This window comes from Hoplias malabaricus, chromosome 4, assembly GCF_029633855.1.
Source record: "Hoplias malabaricus isolate fHopMal1 chromosome 4, fHopMal1.hap1, whole genome shotgun sequence".
NCBI classification, from domain to species: Eukaryota; Metazoa; Chordata; class Actinopteri; order Characiformes; family Erythrinidae; genus Hoplias; species Hoplias malabaricus.
Window position 1 is genome coordinate 14,508,145 of NC_089803.1, and position 15,200 is coordinate 14,523,344.

The window sequence follows — 15,200 nt, forward strand, 5'->3', positions numbered from 1 at the left end:
ACACACTCTATCAGATTAGCCAATGGGCCACTGACCAATCCTGCTTTAGGATGAGGTTGGGACCACCCACTCAATTTAAATACAGATGTGTGGAAATACAGAAAACATGTGGAATTATAGAAATTAATGAAATCATTTAATTACGCTTTTTCATGATGTAAATATCATTAATATGATTTATTTTCTTAATACGACATTCATTTACCCATGCCATTTTTGCCCTCCACACACACACACACACACACACTCACAGGAATGAGGAACTTCTTGATCTCCTCCAGGGCGTTGTCCCATGCGAGCGTAGGCCTCGGCGGGTGGAGCAAAGACCTCTATCAGAACATGGAGGTCCTCGTTGAGATGATTATATTTCAGCTTCTCCACTCTTCCTCAGCTCCTCCTCCTGAAAACAAAAATACACACAAACACACACAGAGCCTTGTATTTGTGAATTGTGGGGCCATTAGACATTCATTAATTGTGTGGAGACTTAATCACTACTTGCTTAACCCTAATCTTAACCCTAACCCTGACATTAAAACGTCTTCACTTTAAAATGGAATGATTTACATTGTTGGGACGAGCTGGTGGACCCCACGTGGGAAATAAAAACAGGTTTGGTCCCTCACACACCAACTGAAGTAGAGGTAAACACTGCTCTGATTGGACCACTCACACTTAAATGCGATGCTATCTCTCCAGTCGGTTTGTGCTGGAAACTAATCTAAAGTGTTTACGAAGCCCCGGTGTCAGTAAATGAGTAAAAACAAAAAAACAAAGTGGCTCAGTCAGACATGCTAGGCTTCTTCTCTCTCTTCTCATAGCCCAGACACAACAAAGAGGGCGAACCCGAATGTTGAAAACCATGAAAAGAGATGAGAATACCGCTCTATTCCTGCTCCAAAGGTGGAAAGTAATGTTTCCGTGGTGATTAAAAACGTAGACAAGTTACACTTCAGTCACGTACAAACAACAGTGGTTTTCACTTCAAACACACCGTTCCACCTTAAAAGATGAGGAGCTTCTGAACGTAAACAAACCAGAACGTCCCCACAATTGTAGACATTCCCTTTCTGTACATTAACCCACCAACACATACACTGTGAAACAGTGTTTCTGTGTCCTGCCCAAGTCGGAAAACATGGGATAAAACAAGCCTTTCTGATCCTGCTCTGCTTCTGATCTGAAGTGCAGAGACTTTAAAATCAGTCCAGATCTTCAGCTTCCTCGCTCTTCACTGCTGTGCACTCAGGGTCGGGGTGAACAGCGAGCGGCTCATTATCATTTAAAGGAACAGGTGCTGAAAGCGGAGAAGGTTGGAACGTGTTTCTGATGTCTATTCTGTGATTACTATTAATCTGACCATCACTGAAATCCCTAATTCCACATTGAAGGGGACTTCTACAGTTGTGGGGAAACACCACTCTCTGTGGTTAGTTTATGTTTAGAAGCTCTGCGAGTTTTAAGGTGGAACGGTGTGAGTTTGAGGAAGTAAACCACTGTTGTTTGTATATGTGGCTGAAGTGAGACTCGTCTGTATGTTTGTATCCACTGTTTGAATCACCACAGAATCACTTGTGTTTGTAGCGCCTTCAGTCGGGGTTTACTTTCATACCGTTAGCGCTCTGCTATTTTTGGAGACATTTCCACCTTATGTTTGGGGTTCTCTACGTTGTCTAAACAACCCCAGATGCCTTTTCAGTTTGTTGTTTTACACCAGGGCTTGGTTAACCCCTTAGGTTAGTCTCCTGTGAATAGGTGAAGACTGGTGTTCACTCAGAAGTGTCTGTAATTAACATGTCGACTGTACAGAGACTTGGGCAGTTAGCGATCTCCTGCGAGCGTGTTGATCTCTCCAGCGACATTGTGTTAGCAGCGCTTCGACAAAAGCCATCACTGTTGTGACTTACTGGGGAGTTATCTGGGTTTAAATGTAAACAGTAAAATCAGGAGAGGGAAGCAGGGGCCACTGGAAGCTGAGCTGGTTTGTGTGTGTTTGAGAATGAAGTGAAAACCCCAGAAAGCCATTAGAGCCGTGAGCTGATGCAATGGAGCACAAAGAGGGGCCGGCCACGACGGACCAGAAACTTCCACCAGAGCATATCAGCGCTGTCATCTCGACTCCAGAGACTGATCTAACCAGGCCAGACGCACACACACACACACTCGACAGTAATGAGTATTCAGCATCACTATGAGTTCTGTCTGTTGTAGCACGTACAGCTATTCCATTAATATATTTCTCTCGTTTCTCCACTCACGCTCCATTCTCTCAGCTCCACTGACCACACAGGAGCACTTTGTAGTTCTGCACTTAAACTCTGTAGTCCTTTTGTTGCTCTGCATACTTTGTTAGCGCCCTGTTTCCCTGTTCTTCTGCGCTCAAGACCCCCACAGAGCAGGTGTGATATATATGCAGTGACACTGACGTGGTGGTGGTGTGTTAGTGTGTGTTGTGCTGGTGTAGAGTGGATCAGACACAGCAGTGCTGCTGGAGTTTAAACCCTGTGTCCACTCTCTGTCCACTCTGTGAGACACTCCTCCCTCGGTGGTCCACCTTGTAGATGTAGAGTCAGAGACAGTAGCTCATCTGTCACTGCACAGTGTGTGTCAGGTCGGGTGAGAGAATGGATTTTCTTCCTCCTCAGATAAGGCTGGGACTGGACTAAAACTGATCACTGAGGCTTGGCTGATCTCCAGCATGTGCTCACAGGCCACGGCAGAGTCAGTCAGGGCTGAGGCAGGTGCTGTCCAAGGTGCTGAAACAGCAGCCGGCTTCTCGTTTCAGCACCACTTCGGTCGTGGAGAGAGGATGAAAGGAGGGAGATGAGCTGTGGCAGGGCTTTAATAAGGGCTTGAACGTTCTAATAGCTGCTAACGCTGGACAGGTCAGTTTATTGTAATGGCTTATATTTAGATTTTATCGTCCTCTACTGAGTCTGGCGTTTTTACCTGGTGCGTTTACTTACTAATAGCTACTTATAGCTAGTGTTGAATCAGCAAGATTTCAGTTCCACACACACACACACACACTGCACATGAGACTACTATTCTGTGTCCACTAGAGATGCTCACAAGACAATCAATGCAACCCCAAGTCAAGTCACATGTCTCTTACATGTCCTACTCCACTGGCATTAGTTAAAGCAACGTGTTGTACCCAACTGTCCAGTAGAAATACACTGTTCTCAGTCCAGTCAGCTGTGTTGACCACAGACCGTCCACTGCATGGTTCCAGAAACAGAGAGAATAGTGTGAAGGACACGTTCTTACCTTCTCTTTATCCCTCATGGATCCTTTGCCCAGGATGGACTCTTGGTCAGTGTGTCTTCCTGTAGCCTCGTTAGTGAGTTCCCCCGGGACCCAGCAGTTTGCCCACAAAATTAAACTGCCAGAGAAATAACAATCAGGAAACATGATTCAGAAAACGTAGCAAAACAAAAGAGACACAATCCTGAGGCATCTGTCCATTTGCCTCTCTGGAGTCCACCAACCCCACACACTGTGAAACAAGACCACCCGGACAAAACGAGACGTTATGATTCTGCTCCACTTCTGACGTCAAGTTCAGAGGCTTTAGAGTTGCCCCGCCCCCTCGTCTGAGTCTGTCCATCACAGCGCTGGACCTCTATGTTTAAAATACGTATGATCAGTGCTGGAGCGCCACAGTCCAATACCAGGAGGCTTTACCTTGTCTAGTGCTAGTTTAGAGACTGAACCCGAGCCGGTGTTTGTGTGTGTGTGTGTGTGTGTGTGTGTGTGTGTGCGCGCTCTGCAGGGGTGGGGTGTATCAGCAGGGTGTTTAGTGGTGTAATCTGTTGAGATTAAAGGCTGTAAAAGGCAGAAAAGCTTTAATCTGAACATTAAACACAGCAGTGATACAGAGGCTTAACAGAGAATACAGCCACCTACACACACTCTCACATGCTCACAGAGGACTGCACACACAAACACACACACACACACACACACACACACACACACACACACACACACACAAACAGACAGACACACACACACACACACAGTTTCTCAGATGTTCTTGATCATTCTCAGCGCTGCAGTGACACTGACGTGGTGGTGGTGTGTTAGTGTGTGTTGTGCTGGTGTAGAGTGGATCAGACACAGCAGTGCTGCTGGAGTTTAAACCCCTCAGAGTCTGGACTGAGAACAGTCCACCGACCAAAAAACATCCAGCCGACAGCGTCCTGTGTCACTGATGAAGGACTAGAGGACGACACACACACACTGACATTATTATTATTATTGTTATTATTATTTGTGCTTTTTTTGGCACAGATCCAGAAAGAACATCATCTGGATGGACTTATTGGACTTATTATGGAGTTATTGGTTTTCGACATTAATCAAATGTATAGCTCTGAAAGAATCCAAAAAAAGACATGGGATGTGAGTGTGTGTGTGTGTGTGTGTGTGTGTGTGTGTGTGTGTGTGTGTGTAAAAGCGCTGTGTGTAAACAATGGAGTCTATAATCTTCTGGGAATCATTGAGCTCATAACACAGACAAGACAAGGATTACAAGGACTACTGGAGAGAGAGAGAGAGAGAGAGAGAGAGAGAGAGAGAGAGAGGGTGGAGAGAGAGAGACGATTAAAAAGTCAGTAGAAAGGTAGAAAGAGTCAAATGATTAATCAAAGCCTTTGAAGAGGGGCGGAAAGTGGAGCACACCCTACACAGAAATCTCTTCATCATCCTTTAGAGAGAGAGAGAGAGAGAGAGAGAGAGAGTTAGTTTAGAGAGGAAAATATTTTTAATCCTCAACAGCACTCACACCTGCTACTCTCAGCACATTTTCTCTCTCTCTCTCTCTCTCTCTCTCTCTCTCTCTATCTCTCTCTCTCTGTCTCTCTCTCTCTCTCTCTCTCTCTCTCTCTCTCTGGATGCCAGATCCAAGAATAATACTTTCCAAACAATGCACAGTACCAGTCAAACGTATGGACACACCTCCTCATCAGTGATTGGTGGAGTAGAGCTAGTCACTGTATAGAACTGTGTACCAGCCCCTACCCCTACACAACCCAGTTACAGTCTCAGACACATTCAGAAGGGAGCGGTTCTACAGATCAACTCTCGACGAGGCCACAGCTGTTCACTGAAAACCCTTCCAGGTGACGACCTCATGAAGCGGACTGAGAGAACGCAGAGAGTGTGTGAAGCTGTGATCATAACAAAGGAGGGGCTACTGTGAAGAGTCCAAAGTATAAAACACAGTCTGGTTTGTTTAACACTGTTATGTTTACTACATAATTCCACATGTGTTCCTTCGTAGTTTTAATGTCCTCCACATTCATTTAAAATGTAGAAAATAGTATAATTTTATAATAATAATAAAACAAAATAGTAATAATCACTGGCCGTGAGGCAGGAACACACACTGGACAGATGTCATGTGGTAGACGTGGGAGCTGAGACTGTGAGCACACAGTTTAAATAACCACAGACAATAGGATGCACCTGTGAGCTCCATTAAGAGCGTCTAACAGCTCACAGGTGCAGGGCCCAGCTACAGGAGATGAGTGAATACTGACATTACCCCCACAAATAATTACCCAGATGTCCACTCTGTATAGACTGAGTACACTATCCTTTGGACAGTGTCCTGTGTCCACTAATGGACTAGAGGACGAGCGACACACACTGTGCTACTGTCTCTGACTTTACATCTACAAGGTGGACCAACGAGGGAGGAGTGTCTCACAGAGTGGGCAGAGAGTAGACACAGGGTTTAAACTCCAGTAGACACTGCTGTGTCTGATCCACCCGCCCCAGTAGTGACCCAGGCTGGTATGGTGTAGCAGGTAACACTGCTGTCCTCTGTGTCTTCAAATAATTTTGCAGTTTGAGGTTTAAAAGTCTCATTCCACTTAGAGAGATAGGAGCCTGCTCTTGAACGAGTCGAAATAACTGCCCAGGGACTTTGCCAAGTTGGACACAGATTGGATAGACTTTCCTATAAGGACTTTGCTGTGGCTCCTAATCACAGAGCACCCAAAAGATGGGGTCTATCCCTTCCACCTGTCATCTCTCACCACAAATTCAATTCATCTTCCACGGCAGACTGTCAAGAAATAAACGCAGGGCATTAGTGGGGAATCTCTGTCAGAGAGAGGAAGCCCCCGGATTAGCTGCTCCTGCTCCACCGAAGATAAACCGGTTTTGTCCCACCAGAAGTGGCCGTTCAATGCCTAAAGACCGAGTTTAGAAACCCTGACATCCGCTTAAAGGGTCTTCATTTACGGCACATATCCCAGGACTCTTTCTTTCCTGATCCTACAGTGATTTTGGAAAAGTAGAGCTGTGATGGACTGGATAAAACCCCAGCAGTAACAGGCTTAAACATGGCTATCTGAAGCCTCAGTGAACTGTAACAGAAATGAAGGAACTTCCATTAGAACAGTGACATAAATGAAGCTGTCAAAGAGGGATTCATAGGTAAGCTGCCAAAAAGTGATTCCATAGAAGAACTACACTGTGGTAAAGCTGCCAAAAAGTGATTCAATAAAAAAACCTATTGTATGGTAGGACTGCCAAAAAGTGATTCCACTGAATAACTATGTTGTGGTAAAGCTGCCAAAAAGTGATTCAATAAAAAACTTATTGTATGGTAGGACTGCCAAAAAGTGATTCCACTGAATAACTATGCTGTGGTAAAGCTGCCAAAAAGCGATTCAATAAAAAACTTATTGTATGGTAGGACTGCCAAAAAGTGATTCCACTGAATAACTATGTTGTGGTAAAGCTGCCAAAAAGTGATTCAATAAAAAAACCTATTGTATGGTAGGACTGCCAAAAAGTGATTCCACTGAATAACTATGTTGTGGTAAAGCTGCCAAAAAGTGATTCAATAAAAAACCTATTGTATGGTAGGACTGCCAAAAAGTGATTCCACTGAATAACTATGTTGTGGTAAAGTTGCCAAAAAGTGATTCAATAAAAAAACCTATTGTATGGTAGGACTGCCAAAAAGTGATTCCACTGAATAACTATATTGTGGTAAAGCTGCCAAAAAGTGATTCAATAAAAAACTTATTGTATGGTAGAACTGCCAAAAAGTGATTCCATATAAGATCCACTTTGTGCTAAAGCTGCCAAAAAGTGATTACACAGAATAATTACTTTGTGGTAAAACTGCCAAAAAGTGATTCCATAGAATAGGTACTGTATGGTAAGGCTGCCAAAAAGTGATTTCATAGAATGACCCCACACACACACACACACACACACTGCAGAGAGCTCTATGGGGGTGTGATGGGGGGCAGATGACCTTATGTGAGGGACTGACAGAAGTCTGGAAGAAATGTGAGAACGCAAGTGAAGCCATGAGCTAAGAGCAGAGAACGTCACCGACTGCTTCCACTTCACACGCAGAGTGAATCTGTGTGTGTGTGTGTGTGTGTGTGTGTGTATGTGTGTGTGTGTGTGTTTGTGTGCACGTTAACCTTCCTATAACACTCCGTCTGGGCAAACAGGGCCCATCAGCACACTCACCGAGATCTAACACACACACTTTTCACTCTTAATGCTCTTACTCTTATAGTGTGTCTGTGTGTGAGTGTGTGCATTTGTGTGTGTGTGTGTGTGTGTGTGTGTGTGTGTGTGTGTGTGCACTCTCTTCAGCTGTACACAAATTCAGTAAAATACACGTTTGTATCTCTGCTGTGCCATGTGACCCCACCCCAATGCCTGGGGGTCATCAGAGGGGGCAAATGGTCATGTTCTCACCAGAAGACGAGGAACACTCCCATTCCAACTTGGCTCTGCTCCAAATGTTCCACGGCATGCAGAAGATTTGGCAACCCGGGTTTGTTTATTTGTGGAGTGGGAACGAGTTAACACATCCGTGCATAATTTAACACAGTTATTACCTACCGGCAGAGTTTAAACACCGGGACTAATGTGAGTAAGGGTGGGATGCAGCCATGTGGAGGTTGCCATGGCGATAGCAGCTGCTGAAATTAAGCTATGAGGAGGAGCACTGCCCACCAACTGTGGGGGCTTAGGCCAAACAACTCAACTAATACACAGCACAAAAACTGCAGGAACCAAACACTGAATTAACCACAGGTGTGAGTGAGTGAGTGAGTGAGTGAGTGACTGGGTGAATATTTGAAATATTCCACAGGAGTGAGTGAGTGAATGAGTGAGTGAGTGAGTGAGTGAGTGAGTGACTGGGTGAATATGTGAAATACTGCACAGGTGTGATTGTGTGAGTGACTGGGTGAATATGTGAAATATTCCACAGGTGTGAGTGTGTGAGTGACTGGGTGAATATGTGAAATATTGCACAGGTGTGAGTGAGTGAGTGAGTGACTGGGTGAATATGTGAAATACTGCACAGGTGTGATTGTGTGAGTGACTGGGTGAATATGTGAAATATTCCACAGGTGTGAGTGACTGGGTGAATATGTGAAATATTCCACAGGTGTGAGTGACTGGGTAAATATGTTAAAATATTACAGAGATGTGAGTGAGTGACTGGGTGAATATGTTAAAATATTCCACAGGTGTGAGTGAGTGAGTGGTGAATATGTTAAAATATTACACAGGTGTGAGTGAGTGATTGCGTGAGTGAGTGAGTGAGTGAGTGAGTGAGTGACTGGGTGAAATATTGCACAGGTGTGAGTGAGTGTGTGAGTGCTCTGGACTCACCATGTCCCTGAAAAGAATGATGTGGCTACCGAATGTATGAATGAGTGAATAAACCATAGAAAACAATGCTCATAAAAATGAAATAAAAAATATTAAACAAAAGAAGGTGAGAAAATACTGAGATGGAACAGAATGTTAACTGCAAGTTATTCTCTCTCTCTCTCTCTCTCTCTCTCTCTCTCTCTCTCTCTCTCTCCTCCTCCTTTATTAGTTTGGCTCCGCACTCTTGGTGATAAACATCCACCACTCTCAGGAATCCTGTAAAAAGCCTTCACTTGGACGAAGAACAAACGCAATTACTTTTCAGCATAAAGCACCTGTTCATTCTGTCTTTATTTGTTTATTTTTTCATTTATTTTCAGCTCATTTCTGGGCTCCACTGCTCTCCCTTTCCCCGCTTCTGACAAGCGATGCAGATTAGAAAGCAAAGCAAACAAAGAATACCATTAACTGCAGGTCTGCAGATGAGAGTGGGGGGGGGTAAATAAGCCCAGACGAGAGGTCACTTCCTATAAACCAGAGGGAATACTGTGGGGATACTCAGGTATGCTCACATAAGGATACATTTATATCACTTTCAACCATGTCTTGGTCACACAGTGTGTGCACAGCACACAGATAAAGCATGAAATTAGAGCCAAGGGACAAATCTTCCACCATGTGTTGAAGGAAATCAGGAACAGCATGTGACCAAAGAAGGCATACAGCTCAGTTAACATAGTCTTGGTGACACCAGCTATTGCAAACTCGTGATTAAAGAAGAGGTCCGAATATTTTAAGTCATACTTCGAAAAACAGAAACGTCTGACACCAGTGTTGCGTGTCTTCTTTCTTCTTTTCCTCTTGTTACTTGTGGAGATCCCCAGGGATCAATGTTGAGCCCTTTTCTATTTTCCATTTACCATTCAACTCTGTTTTGAAAGCTAACGTATACTGTCTCAGTTTAACGTGAACTCCACTGTGTAGCTGTGCTTCATTTGGCGTCAACTGAGATTCCGCAGTGGACATCAATGACTGGACGGCTAATAGTTTTACACCACTCAGTGACTGATATGGCTGTACCATATCGTATCATCATTTTTAAAACAATAAAAAAAAAATAAATACCGTTCATTCATTCATTATCTGTAACCGCTTATCCAATTCAGGGTCATGGGGGATCCAGAGCCAAACTTGAATCATTGGGTGCAAGGTGGGAATACACCCTGGAGGGGGCGCCAGTCCTTCACAGGGCAACACACACACACACACATTCACTCACACACTCACACCTACGGACACTTTTGAGGCGTCAATCCACCTACCAACGTGTGTTTTTGGACTGTGGGAGGAAACCAGAGCACCCGGAGGAAACCCACGCGGACACAGGGAGAACACACCACACTCCTCACAGACAGTCACCCGGAGGAAACCCACGCAGACACAGGGAGAACACACCACACTCCTCACAGACAGTCACCCGGAGGAAACCCATGCAGACACAGGGAGAACACACCACACTCCTCACAGACAGTCACCCGGAGGAAGCCCACACAGACACAGGGAGAACACACCACACTCCTCACAGACAGTCACCTGGAGGAAACCAACACAGACACAGAGAGAACACACCACACTCCTCACAGACAGTCACCCGGAGGAAACCCACGCAGACACAGGGAGAACACACCACACTCCTCACAGACAGTCACCCGGAGTAAACCCACGCAGACACAGGGAGAACACACCACACTCCTCACAGACAGTCACCTGGAGGAAACCCACGCAGACACAGGGAGACACTACCTGCTGCGCCACCGTGCCGCCCAAAATACATACGGTGATATAGTGATATTCTGACTTGTTTACGTAATGAGGTCATGCAGTTACCCGTAATACGACATACATTCCTTACATGAGTTGATTGGTTACAAATTATCAGATGTACAATAAACCATGGTGTTACGTAAGAATATATTTAATTTACTCAAATTAATATTAATATAACATTTATTTTGTTGCAATAGTGTGTTGTGTTCATATCGCCAAGAATATCGTTATTGCCAAAATAACCTGAAATATTGTGATATTATTTTAGAGCCATATCGCCCACCCGTACCCACCGACCGGTGATTATCAGTTACAGTATGGTGCAGTAGCATTGGTGAGAGATTAGGGCTGGTATGAACATATCAGAAAAGTTTGTTTACTTGAGGAGGGCTATGTCTCCTTCAGGTGGAAGACACTCTGCCTCCCCACCTCAGTCTAGCCCCAAGCTTCTATAACCATGAGGCTACGTCTGCCCCGTTACCCCCCACTTGCCCCTCATTTACCTAGCGAATATGTTGATATTTGCTCACCTACTAATCTGAACGGCCACTTGATCATGGCCAGAGTTAAAGGGCCACTCACGCTCTCTGTTCCAGGGCTTGAGATCTGAGATCAGAAGTGTGAGGCCTAAAGGAACCCTAGGGTAATAGGGAACACAGAGCTTCTGTCATAGCTACTCCGGACTCTAACACTTAGAGGAGGGTAGAAAACCACACGTCCTCCGTCCCTGTCCCCACTGATTTCAGTACAGTGCTGTAGAAATGGATGAGCCTCAAGAGCGAAACACCCAAATCTTCCCTAGTGTTCCTTTAAATCTCGCCTTTAATCCCAGGCTCCTGGAGAGAGCTGAAGGTAATAGGGGGCTGAATACAGGACAGACCTTCAAAGATGGGATGACCCCGGGGTGGTGTCGCTGGAGGTTTCTTTCAGTGCATAAAGGGGTAAAGCGAACTCGTCTGTACTCACTTTGGGAAACTGTTTGACGGGAATCAGCACTTTCTGACCCAGTTTCATGTTCTTGTTTATCACAACGTCGATGAATTTCTCATCCTCTTTGTCTTCGTCTTTCTGAACCTTCTCGATTTCTGCGAAAGAGTGGAGAGAAAGTGAGAGAGAGAGTCAGTTAATCCATCAAACATTACACCAAATGGCCCTGAGCACAATTAAGGGACAATAGATGTTTATCTGTCCGTATAATATTGGTGTTAGTGGAGCTGGAGGAACGGTCCGGGAGACTGCAGTTGTCGGTCACGCGAGCAGTGCTTTGGCTGCCCACCGGAGTGTGAAATGAGCTCTCTAGGTCATGCTCTAATTTAATTGGATATGCTTCTAATCATATCTGATGGGTATCTCTTGGGGTTATTTTTGGTTCTGAGATCCAACCCCGCCTCCAGATGACTCCAGGAGCACAGAACAGACACACACACACACACACACACACACACACACACACACATACATACAAAATGCTCGCCTCGAGTTCAGACGCTTCGTTGCATCACCTCTTCTTTTAATAACCCTCTATAAGGGTTTGGGAACTGAGGAGACCAATTGCTGTAGTTTTGGAAGTGAAATGTTTTCCCAGACTTTCCCTCCCAGGTCTCACTCCTTTGACAGTAAATGACTGTAAACTCAAAAAAGGTTGAAAACGGTTTCAGTAACAGTGAAATGCTGTAAATTCTTTTATCAGTCAAAACACTAATTTATACATTAATTAATACATTATTTCACTGTTATACACAAACCATTAGGGGGCAGTACAAGTGTCTAGGTACTGGGAGGAGCTGAGACTCATGGGGGGGCTCCCAGCATGCATTGCTGCTCCATATTTTCTGTGATTTTCAGAGTTTCTTAGTTTTTCTCTGTCTTCGAGTCTTTTGATTATGTGTTGCATTGGGATGATTATTTTGTGTATTTGTGTGTGTGTGTGTGTGTGTGTGTGTTTGTGTTTCTCTGCATGTTGTGATGAGATGTGTGTTGGTCAGGAAAGTTCACCATCAGCCTGTGTTTGAGTGCTGAAGTGTGGCACCCAGATGTTTGTCCTGACGGAGCAGACGCCATCGCCAGCAAAGTGCTGGGAAACTGAAGTGTGTCTGTGGAATTACGCTCTGACAGAGTTTATAGCTCTTTTACTGCGATAGGTGCTGAATGTTGTCAAAAAGAGCTCACTATAAAGGACTTTGTCACTAAAGTCTTACACTGAATATTAAGCTCCTCTGCTTTCATTACTATGCTGTCAGCCGTTAAACCACGCCCCTCTCCGCTGATGTCCCGCCTCTCACACGAGAAAAGGGTCAGAAGTCTGAAACTGAAAATCAAGGATCTGAAATTGAAAATAATATCTGTGACCGAAAAAAGTATGAAACTAAAAAAAGATTAAGATTTGAATCTGAAAACATAAAATATGCGATTGAAAAATATAACTTCAAATATCAAAATATATAGGAACATGAATAAATTATTTATTCAAAAAAACAAAATAATTGAATCAAAATGATACTTAAATTGAAAAAAATCATCCTACAATATTTTGAATGCACTGTTGTATTTTTCAAAGTTCAATCTCAAGATTCAAACTTTCAGTTTCAGAATTTTTTTTCAAATGAACAAAACTTTTGACCCTAATAGAGCTCCATACACATTTATTTGCTCCTTTCGGCAATATCTCCTTTTAAGGGCTGAATACAGAATGCGGAATGGCTATATCTCAGTCTCCATTCTCTTATTTCTCACACTATTTACATTTTAATTTTATGGCAAAACAATGTTTCCTTGTATGTTTATGTAAATATTATGGGGGTTATACAGTGTTTAACCGGAAAGTACTGTAAACAAAACAGTTCTTGAATGTAAAATGTATTCATTCATTCATTCATTCATTATCTGTAACCCTTATCCAGTTCAGGGTCACGGTGGGTCCAGAGCCTACCTGGAATCATTGGGCGCAAGGCGGGAACACACCCTGGAGGGGGCGCCAGTCCTTCACAGGGCATGTAAAATTTATGATTGCCAAAAATAATACTGTAATACTATATACACTTTGACTGTATTTTTTAAGGTGGAATTTTGGCAACCACAGCTGCCGGTATTTTGCAGTTAATTTTACAGATGTTTTTTTTTTTTCAGTTTTTTTTTACAGTGAATAAGAGAATAGGCCCTCTGCCATTGCTACTCAGGGCTCAGCACGGCAGAAACTGCCCTGTGTAACGTTTGGAAAACAGTAGGAAATGGAACGCCACTGAGTTGACCTCCAAAAATATCACACTGTATTTTGTAGTTGTTAGATCTGAGAGAACAGGGTTTAAACGTGTGTTTACTACTGCAGTGGCATTAACCCAGATTCCTGCCGAGGTCCAGGCTTCACACACACACACACACACACACACTTATGCACACTTTTCTTTCGACATTTCCCTTTCAAACAGCTGCTAACAAGCGGAACAGATGTAGCCATAAAGCCAGCGCGGCTCTTTAAGGCTTTAGCTGATCCCACCGGGGGCCACTAGCCCCCTCATTTCCTCTCCCAATGCAAGATTAATATTTAGACAAAACCACATGCTGCACTGGGAAAAAGACTCTCTCTCTCTCTATGTGTGTGTATCGCCCCTCTGACCGAGTCTCCTGCTCTACTTTAAGAGAACCTGTCCCGACTCCATGGCTCACTGCTCTTCTCATTTCAGGACACGCTTCCCGAATCACGTAATGACTCCTGAGCTCAAATCAAATTCTGGCCGCATGTGAGCGCCGATATCTGAGCTGTCCATGCACCGCTCTCCTTTTACTGGAGTCCAGGACATTCCAGGACTTGGGTTTCTATCCAAGATGTAGGTCTAAGCAACAAACCGAATGCAGACAGTAATCTCTGACACCGGGTGATTTTACAGAGTGAGGCTCTATTCTCCTCTTTCTCCATGAGTGAATGCAGTTCTATGATTTGCTTTGGTCAAAACACCACAAGGATCAAACCCAACAGCAGCGTTCTCCCCCTGTCTGAACAGCCCTGTTCAGAGCAGCCTGTTCCTTTAAATGACAATGAGCCGCACGCTGTTCACCCCGCCCCCGAGTGCACAGCAGTGAGGAGCGAGTTTTCTCCGTTTTTACTCAGTGCTCTTATTTCTCATTGTGTTTGTTTCGTTGAGTTTAACCTCATCTATGCGCTCTCACATAAATGCGCTGTGATTGGACAGACTCAGACAAGGGGGCGGGGCAATCCTAAAGTCTCTGCACTTGATGTCAGAAGCGGAGAATCAGAATGGCATCGCAGAACACTGACTGGGTGGTCTTGTTTCACAGTGTGTGTGTTGGTGGACTTCAGATCCCTGCATCAAAGTGAAGACGCATTAAAAAAGTGATGTTTTTTTTTTTCCATAACATATCCCCTTAAAATTATAAACTGACGTAAACCTTGCAACACTTAGTAGAAAGTTAAAAAACAAAAGTACGGCAGAGTGAGTGTCGGTCCCGCTCTCGCGCTGCTGGGGACGCTTGGTTTTGATGGGTTTGTTTCTTCCCCGAGCACAGCTACCCTGCCGTCCTGTAGTCAAAACACATTAAAGCCATATTTACAGCTACAGAAGGCATGCGGAGCTGCATCAGAGAGCAGTCGGGATCCTGGACCATCTGTGTGTGAGTGTGTGTGTGTGTCAGATAAAATCACTTAAGAGGAAAAGAGTCCCGTCATTTGGACTCGTCCATTTAAAATTCATAAGCCGGTCAGATTGAGG

At 44.3% G+C, this 15,200-nt stretch overlaps 1 protein-coding gene across 1 annotated transcript in view; it reads right to left on the reverse strand.

The window, feature by feature from the left end:
• Positions 1 to 45: 45 nt before the first annotated feature.
• The window catches only part of LOC136694921 (KH domain-containing, RNA-binding, signal transduction-associated protein 3-like), a 92,571-nt gene continuing 77,416 nt past the window's right edge, over positions 46 to 15,200 (reverse strand). Inside the window, 8 exon segments of the mRNA XM_066668752.1 lie at positions 46 to 69; positions 252 to 287; positions 289 to 369; positions 371 to 400; positions 3,271 to 3,311; positions 3,314 to 3,355; positions 3,358 to 3,385; positions 11,443 to 11,561. Of these exon segments, the coding sequence (XP_066524849.1) occupies positions 46 to 69; positions 252 to 287; positions 289 to 369; positions 371 to 400; positions 3,271 to 3,311; positions 3,314 to 3,355; positions 3,358 to 3,385; positions 11,443 to 11,561 (401 nt within the window).